General features: G+C 38.2%; 1 protein-coding gene across 7 annotated transcripts in view; it reads right to left on the bottom strand.

The window, feature by feature from the left end:
- The window catches only part of TFDP2 (transcription factor Dp-2), a 172,788-nt gene that overhangs the window by 24,665 nt on the left and 131,827 nt on the right, over positions 1–16,296 (bottom strand). For all 7 annotated transcript variants that reach the window (XM_036754485.1, XM_036754484.1, XM_036754486.1 and 4 more), the window contains one exon: positions 2,510–2,672. In XM_036754485.1, the coding sequence (XP_036610380.1) occupies positions 2,510–2,672 (163 nt within the window). The remainder of the gene's footprint in view (positions 1–2,509; positions 2,673–16,296) is intronic.

Genomic DNA, 16,296 nt, shown 5'->3' with positions numbered 1-16,296 from the left:
TCTATTCAGCACTGGTCTTTTCATTGAGAAAGCTTGGAAGTCCTCTGTTTCATTGAAAATCCATATGTTGCCTTGGATACTCAGTTTTTCTGGGTAGGTGATTATTGGTTTTAATCCTAGCTCCACGGACCTCTGGAATATCATATTCCAAGCCCTTCAATCTCTTAATGTAGAAGCTGCTAGATCTTGTGTTGTGTTATCCTGATTGTGTTTCCACAATACTCACATTGTTTCTTTCTGGCTGCTTGCAGTATTTTCTCCTTGATCTGGGAACTCTGGAATTTGGCAACAATATTCCTAGGAGTTTTCTTTTTGGGATCTTTGTCAAGAGGTGATCAGTGGATTCTTTCCATTTCTATTTTACCCTCTGGTTCTAGAATATCAGGGCAGTCTTCCTTGATAATTTCTTGAAAGATGATGTCTAGGCTCTTTTTTTGATCATGGCTTTCAGGTAGTCCAATAATTTTTAAATTCTCTCTCCTGGATCTATTCTCCAGGTCAGTGGTTTTTCCAATGAGACATTTCACATTGTCTTCCATTTTTTCATTCCTTTGGTTCTGTTTTATAATTTCTTGATTTCTCATAAAGTCACTAGCTTCCACTTGCTCCAATCTAATTTTTAAGGTAGTATTTTCTTCAGTGGTCTTTTGGACCTCCTTTTCCATTTGGCTAATTCTGCCTTTTAAGGCATTTTCATCCTCCTCGGCTTTTTGGAGCTCTTTTGCCATTTGGTTAGTCTATTTTTTAAGGTGTTATTTTCTTCAGCATTTTTTTTGGGGTCTCCTTTAGCAAGTCATTGACTTGTTTTTCATGGTTTTCTTGCATCACTCTCATTTCTCTTCCCAATTTTTCCTCTGTTTCTCTTACTTGCTTTACCAAATCCTTTTTAAGCTCTTCCATGGCCTGAGACCAATTCATATTTTTCTTGGAGGCTTTTGGTGTAGGCTCTATGACTTGGTTGACTTCTTCTGGCTGTATGTTTTGATCTTCCTTTTCACCCAAAAACGATTCTATAGTCTTAGTCTGAATATGAGTCCGTTTTTGCTGCCTGGTCATGTTCCCAGCCAACTCCTTAACCTTTGAGCTTTCTGTCAGGGTATGACTGCTTGTAGAGAGTACTTTGTCCCAAGCTCTAGGGGCTGCGCTGCTGTTTTTAGAGCTATTTCTACTCCACCACCACTGCAAGCTCTGCCACAGCAGCGCTCCACCTCCCCCAAGAACTGCCAACCAGGACCTCGACCCAGATCCAAGCAGGGCAAAGCAAGAGAACCTTGCCTCTGTGCCAGCAAAGTGTTCCCTGCACTCCTGCTCTTATCTGCCACTTGATTCCTCCCACCATGTGGGCCAAGGGACTCCGGAAGCAGCTGACGCTGGAGCTCTGGAAGTAATGGCAGGAGCTCCCTGTTGCTGCTGCAGCTGCCACTGCCTCGCCACCTCTACTGCCTCCAGGGCTGAGGCCAGACCGCTCTCACCCTGATCCAGCAGTTTTCCCACTAACCTGTTCCACGGTCTTTGGTGTTTGTGAGTTGAGAATTTTGATAACTGCTACAGCTCAGTGATTCATGGCCCTAAGGCCTGCTCCAGCCGACTCCTGTTCTGGTCTGTCCTGGTGCAGCCCACATTGGGCAAGTTCCACTTCCAGCAAAGTGCAATAGAGCCTTCCCAGCAACCATCCAGGCTGCCCTGGGCTGGAGACCTGCTTCCCTCTGCTATTTCGTGGGTTCTGCAGCTCTAGAATTTGTTCAGAGCCATTTTTACAAGTGTTTGGAGGGATTTGGGGGAGAGCTTAAGCAAGTCCCTACTTTCCAGGTGCCATCTTGGCTCCACCCCCACCATCACCCCCAGTTCTTCAGTTCTGAAGTCAAATGAATAGATAAAGTATGAGAACTTCTATCATCTCTTTAAAGTTAAAGAACAGAAGAAATTCATAATAGTAATACTTTTCTCAGTTCAGTTAGAACTTCTATGGTGGCACCAAGATCTCCATGCTCATGAGTCTTTTGAGATCCTACTGCTGTCACTTCCCCTAAGATGTTCCCCTGTTGCCATAAATGTCACTGAAGTATGCCTCACCCCGATCCAGCAGTTTTCCCACTAACCTGCTCTGTGGTCTTTGGTGTTTGTGGGTTGAGAAGAAGAGAAAGACTCTACACATCAGTGGGTTGTGCCAGGAATTACTATACCCAGAATATCAGGTTTGTGATCAAGGTCCACTGTTGACAGCCAGAACTTTCATAATGAGCATCTCAGGGTGGCTTTTTTATACATTTCTCCTAATACTTTTTTTTAGCTTTCTAAATATATGATGGAGAAGTGATAGATACGTTGATTTCAAAAGGAAAACTAAATTTTATAAGATTTTTAAAATTTTATCTATAACACTGAAATTAAGGAGAATAAAGCAGGACATTTCTCAAATATTTTCAACCCTTCCAAATTTAAGACTTTAGAGAAAGTAATATTGTTGCTGCAATAAATATGTTCAATGTCAAGTTTATGATCTACTTACTGAATCTGCTGCCAAATGATTATTTGAATTGGTAAACTCTGATACCAGCTCATCAGCCACTTCATTATACGAAGTTGTTCCTTTGCGTTGAACTTTTTCACATACTTTCATTGAAAAATGTCTCAAGCCTTTTCCATTTTTATCTCCTTTTTTGCTTCTTTTGCTATAAAGAAAAAAATAATTTTAAAGAAATTCCTCATGTTAGGCAAAAATGAAATGATTTCATTTTGAAGAAATCTATTCAGTTGTATTATTATATAATCATCTTATTGATCTCTCTCTGATATCTACAATAGAGTAACAGACAAATGTACCTTTTAAATCCAAGTTATATACTTCCAGAAACTTTTTTTCTTTAAGTGTAGTCATTACTTTAGTGTCTTTCAAAATAAAAAGATTTTTGTTTTGTGTGTGGAAATCAAAAGTAATACTATTATGAATTTCTTGTGTTCTTTAACTTTAAAGAGATGACAGAAGTTCTCATGTTTTATCTATTGTTTCATTTGATTTAAATTCTGTAGTTACCTGGTGCTAAGCTTTGATCAAAGATACTTTCATCTTCAAAACTTCTTGTACATAGCTCAATAAAAACTTGTTTCAATAATTTTCCCAATTTTGAAATAAAATTAACAAATATAAAGAAAATTCTGTTTTTCATGAATTACATGTATTATATATAGAAAAGTTATAAACAAACTTATGACATCAGAAATTAGAATTGACCTATTTGTCTAGTGATTCTTATTCTCTTGGGGTTACTTTTTTTTGGGGGGGGGGGACTGTGATGCAACAGGGTAGCTGCATTGCCTCATTCTGGTTTTATCTTTTGAACGTACCTGAGCAGTAATAATTGTGACTTTATCAATAATCAATGACTGGTCTGCCCATCACTAGCCAGTCATTCAAAGGCAAGCATTTCAATTGACCAAAGCATTTATAAAATCCTGTTATGTTTCAGTAATATTTATTTTAATTAATGACAGCTAACATGATATTGTGCTTTAAAGTTTACAAAATGCTATCTACATAAATACGTAATATATGTAAAATCTCATTTGATTAAAGGTAGAAAGCAAAAATTGCTTCAAATAAGAATGGCTATATTTTGTTGTACATTTAAGAGGTGTTACATGTAGGTAACTATACTCTTAAAACATACACGACAGTAAGATATCACTGATTGTTTTCCTGGATTAGTACAATCCTACAAAATGATAATAACTCTGAAGAAAAATGTATAAGACTAAATCAAAATCAGAAAAAACACCACCAAAACACAGAAAGACTTTCACTACAAAAGTAAACTTGAAAGTTAGTACTTGAATATGCTCTTTGTTAATAAATAGCCCGAAGAAACACAGACTAAATTTTAAAGAATCTAGCATGTGTTCTGAAGACACGAACACAGTACCAGAGTAAAATACTATCAGCTTCCACACAAAACTGGTGTTTTACAGGGCAGTAATAGTGTCTAACCTGCAGTGCAGAGATTTCAGACTGATTCCACATGTAGCTACCTGAGCTGTTTAATCAACAAGCATCACAAAGCTAGACTTAACATGAAAAGGCTAATGGGAACCACCAAGAATGACAAAATGACATGTAACTGAGCGCAGTGTTTTGCACAAGAGAGGGTCTTAATGAATGCTTATTGAATTAAATTTATTCAACTTAGAAATTCAGTTGATATAGTAGAAAAGATACTGGCAGAGGAGAACAATTTAAATACCCCTAGATTTTCAACTTCATCACACAACTTTGTCATTTAAACTCTTTGCCTACCCTAGTTGTCTTGGTAAAATATGGACAATATCAACTTAGCTACTTGAAGGCAAGAAGGTGAGCCAGAACCTTGGGTTCCTTCCACTTCATATTGAGCCTGGCTTCCTTACAGCTGGCATTGGTAAGACAGCAAGCAGCACACGGTAGCAAGTTAGGAACCTAAGCCTCCTCTCCACATACTGCCGCTCTGCTACTACAACTCCTCTGTAAAACATCAGTGCAGTACACCATCTGATGCCCCTCTGGGGCCCTTCTTCACCTTCTAAGATTCCACTAGCAAGTTTTGTCAGTCAGTTGTGTTAAGGGGTGCCCTGACTTGTCTTTTTGAATTGCCATATTTTCCAGAAACACTGGACCCAGAGCATGCAGGAGTCTCTGAATATGTCAAGGATGAAGCTCACCCTGAGCTAACATAATTTGTTGCACCCCAAGATGGACTCCTTGTGTGTCCTTGGAAAGCAAGATAGGCACCAGCCAGTCTGTGCCAGGCTGGGATAATGCTTGTGTAGCTGGGGTCCTTTGAAGATAAGCAGACCCTACTCTCTTCATAGTCCAGCAGTTTCAAAGGAAAAAGAATGAGGCTTTTGCCATCACCTTGCTCTTCCCTGTGGGAGTGGTCTTGTCTTTCTTCCCACCTTCACAGAACCATTCCCCCTCCCATGTCATACCCCTTCCTGGTATCCCCTCCTCCCTATTATAAAAATGTAAGCTTCTGTAAAAACTGGGAAATCTTTGGGTTCCACATGCATGTTCATAAGCCTGTTGAGAGCTGATACGTAGGAAAATGCTACTAGAGGCCCCAATAAGGAAAAGAAAGCTATCTTTACACAGTCACTTTCTCCTTTGTCCCTTACTATCCTATCATGAGGACAGGGAAGCATAGTTGTGAACATCTGTAGAGTCTTAAGACTGTACTCATGAATACATACATATACACACATTTGCAATCTATCAACCAGCATTTATTAAGTGCCCATTACGCGCCAACCACTGTACTAGATGCTAGAGACATAAACAAAGGGGCAGCTATGTGGTGCAATGGATAGCATGGGGCCTGGAGTCAGGAAGAGTCATGTTCCTGAATTCAAAACCAGCCTCAGACAGTGACTAGTTGTGTGACCCTGGGCAAGTCACTTCACCCTGTTTGCTTCAGATTCCTCATCTGAAAGATGAGCTAGAGAAGGCAATGGTAAACCATTCCAGTATCTTTGCCAAGAAAACCCCAAAAAGGGTCATGAAGAGTCAGACATGACCGCAAAATGACCAAACAACAACAACATATAAAGACAATGAATGAAATGATATCTACTTATGCAAGATAAAAAGCTTTGCAAAGTACTCTTGTATTGTGGTTTATCCTGTAACAGACATTCTCTACTCTTCGAGGACTGTGCTGTGATTCTAATGTAGCTATCTTGCCACTATTAACAACTCTCCCAAAGAGGCTGGCAGGAGAAGGGAATAGAAATGAACTGTATGGGGTCCACTTTATTACTAAATAATTCTGTTAAAATATTTCAGGGATTTTCCCAACTGTTCCCTAAAACGAAATTCTTGAATTACTTGATTTCATTTATCTATAGTTACTATGGATAATTAGGTATACTAGTCTCAAAATGCAACAACATTTAGTGCCCTGGCACATAGAAAGGCTATGCTTAAACTGAAATTATTGCTGTGCTATTCAAATATTTTCTATTTTATAGTCTTTAAAATCAATTGCACATTTTGATACATATTCTACCAGAATTAGACATGAATATTGCAGTAGTTGCCAAGTGACCAACTAAAACAACTCAGGTATTACAATAATTCAGTTTCCTGCTGCTGAGTAAAAATGGCACTAGGAAGCTGAATATTATTTAAAATATACAAGGTAGACTTTAAATCCTTGGAAAATGCTTTTCTGAAAGGTGCATTTTTAAGAAAGCAATTTTGCTATGAAATGCTAACTCACTTCCCCTTACCATAAAATATAATAAAAAAGCTGTGTGTTCCACAAAGAAAGTCTTTATCTAGAGAGAATACTATAGAATGATGCAAAACATCTATAAAATCTGCCTCAGTGATGAAAAATAAATGTAAAGACAAAATCAAAGTTTGATTGGAAAATATTGAGGTTTGATTTGGAAAAAAATCATTTTCACAATGTATAACTAACTGAAAAGGAATGGTTATCACTTGTGTGGCTATTTATATTATAATCTATCCTATCCCTTATTCTAGCAGAGCACTTATTAGCACTGTACTATGTGGTATGGGAACGTACAACTCTAAACAAGAATCTCTGCCCACAATGAGGGACGTTAAGTTTAGGTGGGGAATTTTATGCCCAGGAAACTTTAAATAATAACATCAGATGAGACTTCTTGGGTTTGGTAGCAAAGTAAATGGTCTTGATCTCCAAGGTCTATTCAAGTTCTAAATCCCAGCCTGTGAAACAACAAATATTATAAAGACTTCACATGGAATAAAATCAATGAAGGTTCAAATGGGCAGGCTTCAGAAGAGTTCAGATTTTTAAGTCATGAGGTATTCAAGCAACAGACTGACATAATGATACAATGTTTTAGGAAGATTAAGTTGGTGGTAATACATGGGATGGAAGAGAGGGAAGACGATTAGAGAAGGAGAAGCCAGAGACTTTAGACTGGAACCGCGACAGTGGGAATAAAGAAGCAGCCACACTGGAGACATATTGAAACGTTTAGGATTTGGTGATTAACTGAATAAGGTTTAGGAGATAAAATAAAGCAGTCAAAAATCACTCTTAAGTTTTAAGTTGGGTGAGTAATGGTAGTACCACTGACAGTGGGAAACAGGTTACGAGGAAAGATGATTACCGTAGTAGTTTTTAGATATATTGAGTTTAAACTGTCAGCAGAGTATTTAAATTAAAACACTATGCCACTGAAGACACACAACTTGGGCTCAGGTGGGAGGTAAGATAAATTTAAGTATCCCCCAAAGTCAATCATCTCATTATTAAGATAGAAAGGACCACCTGATAGGAAGTGCAGACAAAGGATATAGTTATTTTAGCCACACCTAACAAATTTCCATGTACCTCACAGAGAGATCTCTAGAAGTATGCAATCTTGAACTTCCAAGTAAACACCTGAGTGACAAGATGGGAAGGAACATGGGGCAAATTTTAGCCATTATTCAGCTTGACAGAAGGATTTCTAGTTGCTGGGAGGAGCTTCAAGCTATATTCTCCTTCCCAGGAAAGCATCTCTGCTTTATTTCAAAATTCCCTGGAAACCCACCAAGAATCATAAGCCCACTGAAGCAGCAGTGGAATTCAGGGCTCTTTTGTCTGCAAGGTCTCTCCTACTCAATCACATGATTAGAGGGAATATAGTCATGTTCTTTGCTCATAAAAATCAGAAACATCAGACTAACAGAATGTTAAAGCTGAAAAAGACCTAGGAAATTGTTCAACCTAACCCATTTTACAGAAAAGGAAAGCTAAGACCAGAGAGATCAAGAGACTTGCCAAAAAATACACCACTAGGTTTTTGATGGGTTTGTTTGTGCTTAAGGGCATTGTGGTGTAGTGGAAAGCGTGTTGGACTGAGTGAAGAGGCTTCGGTTCCAAGTCATCAACTACATATCTGTTTCTTAGCAGCAACACTGAAATATGTTTTTCTCCTCAACTTGGTCCCAAATATGGTAAGACTGTTAAGAATTACCCAAGTACTAAAGCTGTGTTTATATGCGTAAGTCAGTCTGTCTCTTCACTGATAGTCAAATCAGTGAGAAAAAAAAGAAAACAAAGACAGAACAAGCTAGCAATCACAACCGCAAAAAGAAGTTTCTTCATTTTGAAATATTAGATGTAACTCTGAGATCTTGTGCATTCTAATTTGTATAGGGAACTAAAAGTGAACACAGATTTACTGCAGTGAATTGTAAGTTTAAATTTATTCACTATGCTCATGCTGCATAAGAAATATAAAATCATAATATCATTTAGACAGCTTCAGAACAAATGGCAATAACATTAAATAAAATGCAAAGAACACGTTCTGCAGTCGCTTTTTACACAATTCACTATCTGGTCCTCTCTGTAAAGTAGCTACAGCTCCTGTTGCTATACTGAACTGATCAGAACTGAGGAGATCACTAATGAAAGCTCATGGAGCTTAGAGGCTACCACAGACCTAAATGTCTTATCAAAATCAAGATTTCTGGAAAACACAGGTGATTAGTTGTAATATAATTCTTTAAGAACTTCTTGTACTGAAGAAATGAACCATCATGGCATTTCCCCTAAATAACAATGATTTAAAGACTGATCACTACCCTCAAAAGTAAAAGTTGGAAGAAAATTGGGAACAGAAAACTCTCTAGGTACTTTGTGACTCTATAAACTGCTGAAATATCATGTATACTACAAAAGATAATCCAAATAGTAACACAGAGATGTAAAGAAACAGTAAACGTAAGACAAGAGCTATCCAAGTTCATTCACTCATTCAGTAAACATTTATTACTTACTTTATGCAGAGTGCTGTGCAATGTGATAAAGGCAGTACAATATTTAGATAAGATATAGCTGCTGCCCTCATGGAGCTTTAGTAGTGTAAGAGAGGAAGAAACAAATACATGTATCCCTCATGTAGAGTATTAAAGTATGAAAAGCAACGCTCAACAAAGTCCCAGTGAAGGAGGTAATGAGTGAAATGGGCTTCAAAGGATGTGTCTCAAGTCCAAGTAACAGGGTGAGCAAAGACACTGAGGTGGGAAAGTGTAAGGTGAGTCCCTGGGGTGGGGCACAGTCTATGCTCTGCTATAGTATATGGTACAGCCAAACTCTAACTGAGCAGGTGGAGCCCATAGATTGAGATAAGGCTGGAATGAGAGAGGTGTTGAAAATTAAATTCCTTAGATTCAAGGAATTTAAATTCCAGGCCTGATTAAATCCTAGGCAAATCTGAAAATCCTCCATAAGCATTAAGCTGTTTTAACAGACATTATTGTAATTAATTTTTGGCATATGACTTATAATCACATAACACTGAGTCAAAAGGGATCTTAGAGACAGATAATCTAATCTAACTACTTCATTAGACAAAATAGGAAATTAAGGGACAAGGAGGTTACCACACAGTTGGTAACTGAAAACCTGCGTCTTCTCATCTGTCCAATGTTATTTCCATTATACAATGATACTTTTGCCAATACACAATTTCGCCCCTATTTTATTTCCATTTCTCAGCTGATACATTAAAATTCTTTGTTAATACAATGAACTCAATTAGATGAAAATTTTCATAGAAAAGATGCCTTGATAAATTCAATTTAATTTTAAAAAATTTATTGTTTACTATGTTCAATGTGTTTATTAGGTGCTGGAGAATATGCAAAAGATAAATGAGACAAAATCTTCTCCCCTAAGATACTTACAATATAATTTAGAAAGGGGATACGACATGTATACAAATAATTACAATACAAAATTTTTAGGAAAAGTAGGCAGAAGTTGTTATATGCAGTGTGTAAAGACGAAATGATCATTCTGACTAGATTAATTGGAGAGGAAAGATCAATAATCAGTTAGCATATTATGAAAATGGTAATATAATAACTTATATGTGTATATAAATCTGTGTCACCCAAATAACAATGTTTTTTCATAGTAAAGTCTATAATAAATGAGAAGCAATCCTTTGCACAAAGTGGTATAGTCATTAGCTACTAGTCAAAAATATTTATTATTAAACACCTACTATGTGCTGGGCAAGGAGCTCACGTCTAATGGGAGAGACAATATGCAAATAACTGTACAAACAAGCTATGTGGTAAATAAACTGAAAATAATCAACAGAGGAAAGGCTCTAGAATTAAGCATTCAGATATATTCCCATTTATAAACATGCTTTTGTGCAATTTTATAATTTACTAGACCTTTTTTTTTTAAACTACCTTTTGCTTAACATGTTTCCAAGAATGCTAGTTTTAGAGTCAGAAGATCTGAGTTTAAATCTTGATTTTGTCACTTCCCAGCTAGTTCTGTGATCTTGGTTCAAAAGAATCAGGTGAATTAATTTAACTTTGACTTAAACTACTAGTCTGTGTTTCCTCCTATAAAATGAAGGAACTGGACTAAATGAGGTCAAAGGGTCCGTCCAGTTCTGATTCCACACTAAGTGGAAAATATCTATTTTAACCCCATTATTCAAATGAGGAAAGTGATGCTTAAAAAGCTTAAATGACTTGCGCCCAAGGTCACTGAATGAGTAAATGGCAGGGGCACATTTGTGTCTCAAGCCCAGCTCTTCTGACCCCCACTCCAGTACTCTTTCCCTTGCCCTGCTGCTTCTTTTTTTTTTTCCTCTGAGGCTTTTTAAAAAATTTATTTAATATATTTAGTTTCCAGCATTGATTTTCACAAAAGTTTGAATTACAAATTTTTTCCCCATTTCTCCCCTCCCCCCACTCCAAGATGGCGTATATTCTGGTTGCCCCGTTCCCCAATCAGCCCTCCCATCTGTCACTCCACTCCCCTCCCATCGCCCTTTCCCTTCTTCTCTTGTAGGGCAAGATAAATTTCTATGTGCCATTGCCTGTGTATCTTATTTCCTAGTTGCATGCAAAAACTTATTTTTGTTGTTGTTGTTTTTGAACGTCTGTTTTTAAAACTTTGAGTTCCAAATTCTCTCCCCTCTTCCCTACCCACCCACCCTCCCTAAGAAGGCAAGCAATTCAACATAGGCCACATGTGTATCGTTACGTAAAACCCTTCCACAATACTCATGTTGTGAAAGATTAACTATGTTTTGCTCCTTCCTAACCTCTCCCCCTTTATTGAATTTTCTCTCTTGACCCTGTCCCTTTTCGAAAGTGTTTGTTTTTGATTACCTCTTCCCCCCGTCTGCCCTCCCTTCTATCATCCCCCCTTTTTTATCTTCTTCCTCCTCCTTTCCTGTGGGGTAAGATACCCAATTGAGTGTGTATGGTATTCCCTCCTCAGGTCAAATCCAATGAGAGCAAGATTTACTCACTCCCCCTCTTCCCTTCCTACAGAACCACTTTTTCTTGCTACTTTTATGCGAGATAATTTACCCCATTCTATCTTTCCCTTTCTCCCTCTCTCAATATATTCTTCTCTTATCCTTTAAATTGATTTAATTTTTTTAGATATCATCCCTTCATATTCAACTCACCCTGTGCCCTTTGTGTATGTATATATATACCTACATAAATACATAGACACAAACATATGTATATATATGTATACACACACACATATATATGCATATTCCTTTCAGCTACTCTGATACTGAGGTCTCATGAATTACACACATCATCTTTCCATGTAGGAATGTAAACAAAACAGTTCAACTTCAGTAAGTCCCTTATGATTTCTCTTTCTTGTTTACCTTTACATGCTTCTCTTGATTGTTGTCTTTGAAAGTCAAATTTTCTATTCAGCTCTGGTCTTTTCACTCAGAAAGCTCAAAAGTCCTCTATTTTATTCAAAGTCCATATTTTGCCTTGGATTGCCCTGCTGCTTCTAAAGATGGACTTGTGATGTATGATGGATGATTTTTAATTATCTACATAATGTTACAGATTCTTAGCAAATAATTACGTGTTTCTCAAAGTATTTTGTGGGTTTAGATTTGGATGGGGGGGGGGGTAGGAGAACGAGAGAAGCTTATATCTGTTCTCTTTTAGTAAACTGTACTGTCTTTGGTAAGCAGAGGTGTTGATGGCTTTAAAGTCCTATTCATAAACTCAATCCCAATAGAATCTATGGGTGTGTGTGCCTGTGTGTGCTCCTGCGGAATTAAAGGAGATGAGTGGGAAAGAAGGGAAGGTGCAGGGAAGACAGTAGAGGCATAGCTATATTTATGGCCTTGGGTACCACTGAGAGACTTCATAAGCCAGCTCCTCTGTATAATCCCACCATCTAATGTGTCACTTTTAAAAAACAAGAGTGTACATATAATATACATACTGCACGTAAAAATGGGAAAAATCTAAAAACAAACAAACCCATGAAGACTCTGGATTGTATTTCTATAGCATTTTAAGACAGTAATTTTCAGGTTGTTAAAATTGGATCTTATCTGTTATAAAATTACAACTTGGGGCTAAACCAGAAATATTTATCATAACAACATCTGACTGAACTACCTTTCCTAGAGATGGCTGTAATTAAACAGAGGAGTTTGAAACCTTTGAGACCTATTTACCAAGGTTAAGTGCAATGTGGAATGAGCATGTTAGAGAAGACTGATGTGGAAATGCAGGAGTAATAAAGAAAAGTTACAATGCCTTCAATTCAACAACCTCATTTAAAGAAGTAAAATGGGCAGTGACTAGAAAAGCAATGCAATATGGCACAAGGGTCAGGAAACTTTTGAGTCTAGGCTCTATTATTAACTTGCTTTGAGACGTTAGGCAAGTAACTCATCTTTTCTGGGTTCTCAGTTTCTTTTATCAGCAAAATTAGGATAATTATATCTTTCCTACATTTTTCATTGAGATATGGAAAGGTTCAAATAAATGATATGAAAGCAGTTTACATGAAAGGCTACATAAATGGAAGGGACTGTTATTATTTTATGTTTATAATTCCAACTGAGATTTCAGGATATGTGCAATTTATAGATGGAACAGGACTCTGAATTTTTTTCTTTAACATATCAGACAAATTTGATATCACTCATTAATCATCTTACAACAAATAATTAATTGTACTATCTTCATGGTACCTATATTTGTATATTCATAAACATATGTGTACCTATAGATATGTGTCTTCATAAGTGTATATATATATGCCTTGACCAATATAATTTTTAAATACTGTGAGAGGTCATAAGAAGCTAAAAGGCTATCTGTTCTTTACTTTCATTACTATTACTGAGAGTAACTCGAATACATATTTTTATAAAAGCTTTACTACAGTATCATACATTAACAAAAGATGCACTCCCTGTATTCTTACTGAAATAACAGATATTAAGGTAAGGTTAATATTCATAAGTGTTAAATGGTATTGCTCTAAATTGTGGCTGATTCAGATATGGAATACAGGAAGTGATAGTAACTTTTAGAAAGATGTAAAGTTACAGAAAAGTTAAATTTAAAATTACTTCAACATTAGAGAATGATAAAAACCAAAGAGAAAGATGAACTGAGATGAATTTATTGCTACTTGATAGGAATCTCCTACGAAGCAAGATAAAACTATTTTATTTCCTTATTAAGCTATCTTCTGTGTAAACATGCCATCTATTCAAATTAATTAATAATTTCAAGACTTGATTTGACCTCTGCTAAATACATGTGCCTCCATTTCCTCTCCTCTCACTCTCTTCTAAACTCGCTGCAGTCTGGCTTCCAGCCTCATCACCCAACTAAAATCGCCTTCTCCAAAGTTACCAATGGTTTCTTAATTGCACAATGTGACAGCCTTTCTGCAGCCTGTGACACTAGTGAGGCCCTTTTCTCTAGGTTTTCCTCCTCCAAGTCTAACTGCTCCTTGGATCTTGGCTGCCTTCGCTGGATTTTCATTCAGGTTGCACCTGCTAACTGTGGCCATTCCCCAAGGCTCTGTCCTGGGCTCTCTTCTCCCTCTCTGCTACTTCACTCGGTGATCTCATCAGCTCCCAAGAATAAGATCGTTTTCAGATCTATTTGTCCAGCCCTAGCCTCTCTCCTGACATCTGGTTCACATCACCAAATGTCCATCAGACAGACTGAAATGGAAGTCTCATAAACATCTTCAATTTACTATGTCCAAAAGGGAACCATTTCTCCCCCAAAGCCTTCCGTTACTGCCCAGGGCACCAGCAACCTCCCAGTCCTCTGGGCTCAAACCTCAGTGTTATCCTAGATTCCTCACTCTGCCTTTATCCACCCCCCTCTCCCCACCTAGTCTAGTCACAATGGACTTTGGAAGTATAGTTGCCAAGCATTCTCTAACATGCCCCCTTTCTTCTCTGACACTGTCATCACTGCCCCCCCCACCCCACCCCTGGCCCAGCTCCCTCTCCCCACCCGCAGTTCTTCATCATCTGGCACACCTGGACTATTTCTGGAGCCCGCAGGTGGGACTGCTTGTCTCATGTCTCTCCCTGTACCAGTCCATCCTCCACTCAGATAGCAAACTGATCTCCTTAAAGTGCAAGTCTGACCATGAAACCCCCTACCCCACTACTCAAGAACCTGTAATGGCTCTCTGTTACCTCTAGGATCAAATATAAAAAAGCCTTTGTTTGGCTTTTAAAGCCCTTCATAACCCAGCCCTTTTCTACCTTTCTGTCTTTCAGGCAGCTTGGCAGCTTAGTGCAATGAACACTGGACCTAAAGCCAAGAAGACAACCTGAGTTCAAATCTTGCCCCAGAAGCTGTGGTCCTGGCCAAGTCACTTAAGCTCCACTTTATCCAGTTTCCTCATTTGTAAACTGCAGATGATAGTAGCGCCTGTCTCCCAGGGTTGTTGTGAGGACCAAGTGAGCTATCTGTAAAGTACATTCAAACTTTAAAGCATTATATCAATGTCAGCCATTGGCTTACTAACAGTCTTCTCACACCTTACCCCTTATTCCTGATTGATCCTGGCCTCCCTGCCACTCCTTGCACCGGGTATGCCGGCTCTGGACTCAGCGCATTTCCCCCGGCTCTCCCGCAAGGTGGGGGGGGGGGGGGGGGGGCGCCATCTCGTCTTCTTCATCACACCTTCTGCCTTTCCCAGCTTCCCTTGAATCTCAGTTAAGTCCCGCCTTCTGTAAGAAGCCCCACCCAGTGCTCCTTCCTTCAGCTTATACTGTCTGCTTCTGGTGGGTGAGCTGGGAGCTTCTAGAGAACACCAACTGCTTACTGCCTTGGTGTTCCCATCGCTTAGCAAAGGGCCTGGCATACAGGAGATGCCCAGTAAACGACTGCTGACTTATATTTAGAGAAACGCTCCTTCCTCTTTTTATAAGGCTAGAGTGTTAGAAAGTACAGTCTGAATTGTACAAGGGTGTCCATGTTAGAGGCAAACATCATTTAACCAAGTGCATTAGCTTCTTTCTTATCCAACTTCCAAATCACACCTAAGGAACAATAAAGAAGAAAAAAAAAAAAGGCCACTGAACACCAAAATAGAAGCCTCTGCACTAAAGTTCTTACAATTTACTTAATAGGAAATCCTCTGACTTTTAATAATTTACTCTTTATTCTAGACACAAATGCACAATAAGGACATTTTTCTGATATCTCAGACAATGGAAGCTTGGGTGCCACAATGGGAAATGGGGCAAGGACTTCCTACACTGACAGCAGGAAGAAGTCACAGCTGACAGCCAGGAAGGACCACCTCTACCCCGTAAAAAACACCAAAAACTAAAACCCTAAAGAAAGTAGCCATAAAAACTCAAAAAACATATCATCAGATAGGATTTAGAGTATGAACCAACTACCCTAGACATTCCAATAGCCTCAGACTACTAAAGAACAATACAATAAAGATGAAGTGCCCAGCACCATACCACGCCTTAGATACAGTAGGTGATACTCATGGAATCCATGTGTATAATAATAATCCTAAGAAATCAAGAAAAGATCAGATCATGTTTCATACGCTTTTTAAAAAGAATTATAATGGAGGTAGCTAGGTGGCTCAGTGAACAAAGCACTGGACCTGGAGTCAGGAAGACCTCAGTTCAAATCTGGTCTCAGACACCTACTACCTATGTGACTCTGGGCAAGTCATTTAACCTCTATTTGCCTTAATCCACTGTGGAAGGAAATGGCAAACACTGCACTATCTCTGCCAAGAAAACCCCACAAATAGTATGGTCCACGGGGTCAGGAAGAATTGGACAAAACCGAATGACTGAGTAACAACAACCACCACAACAAGTATAATGGAATTTGGAAAGTTTCAAATATTTTAAAAATGTACATATGGAATACCAAAAGGGGAATTATTATACTTATTCTGTGTATCACTAATAGTCAGCTTTCTCAGATTTAGAAGAACACATCTACTGCTAATG

This window comes from Trichosurus vulpecula, chromosome 4, assembly GCF_011100635.1.
Source record: "Trichosurus vulpecula isolate mTriVul1 chromosome 4, mTriVul1.pri, whole genome shotgun sequence".
NCBI classification, from domain to species: domain Eukaryota; kingdom Metazoa; phylum Chordata; class Mammalia; order Diprotodontia; family Phalangeridae; genus Trichosurus; species Trichosurus vulpecula.
Note: the sequence above shows the minus strand (reverse complement) of the source record. Positions and strands in the feature narration are given on the sequence as shown.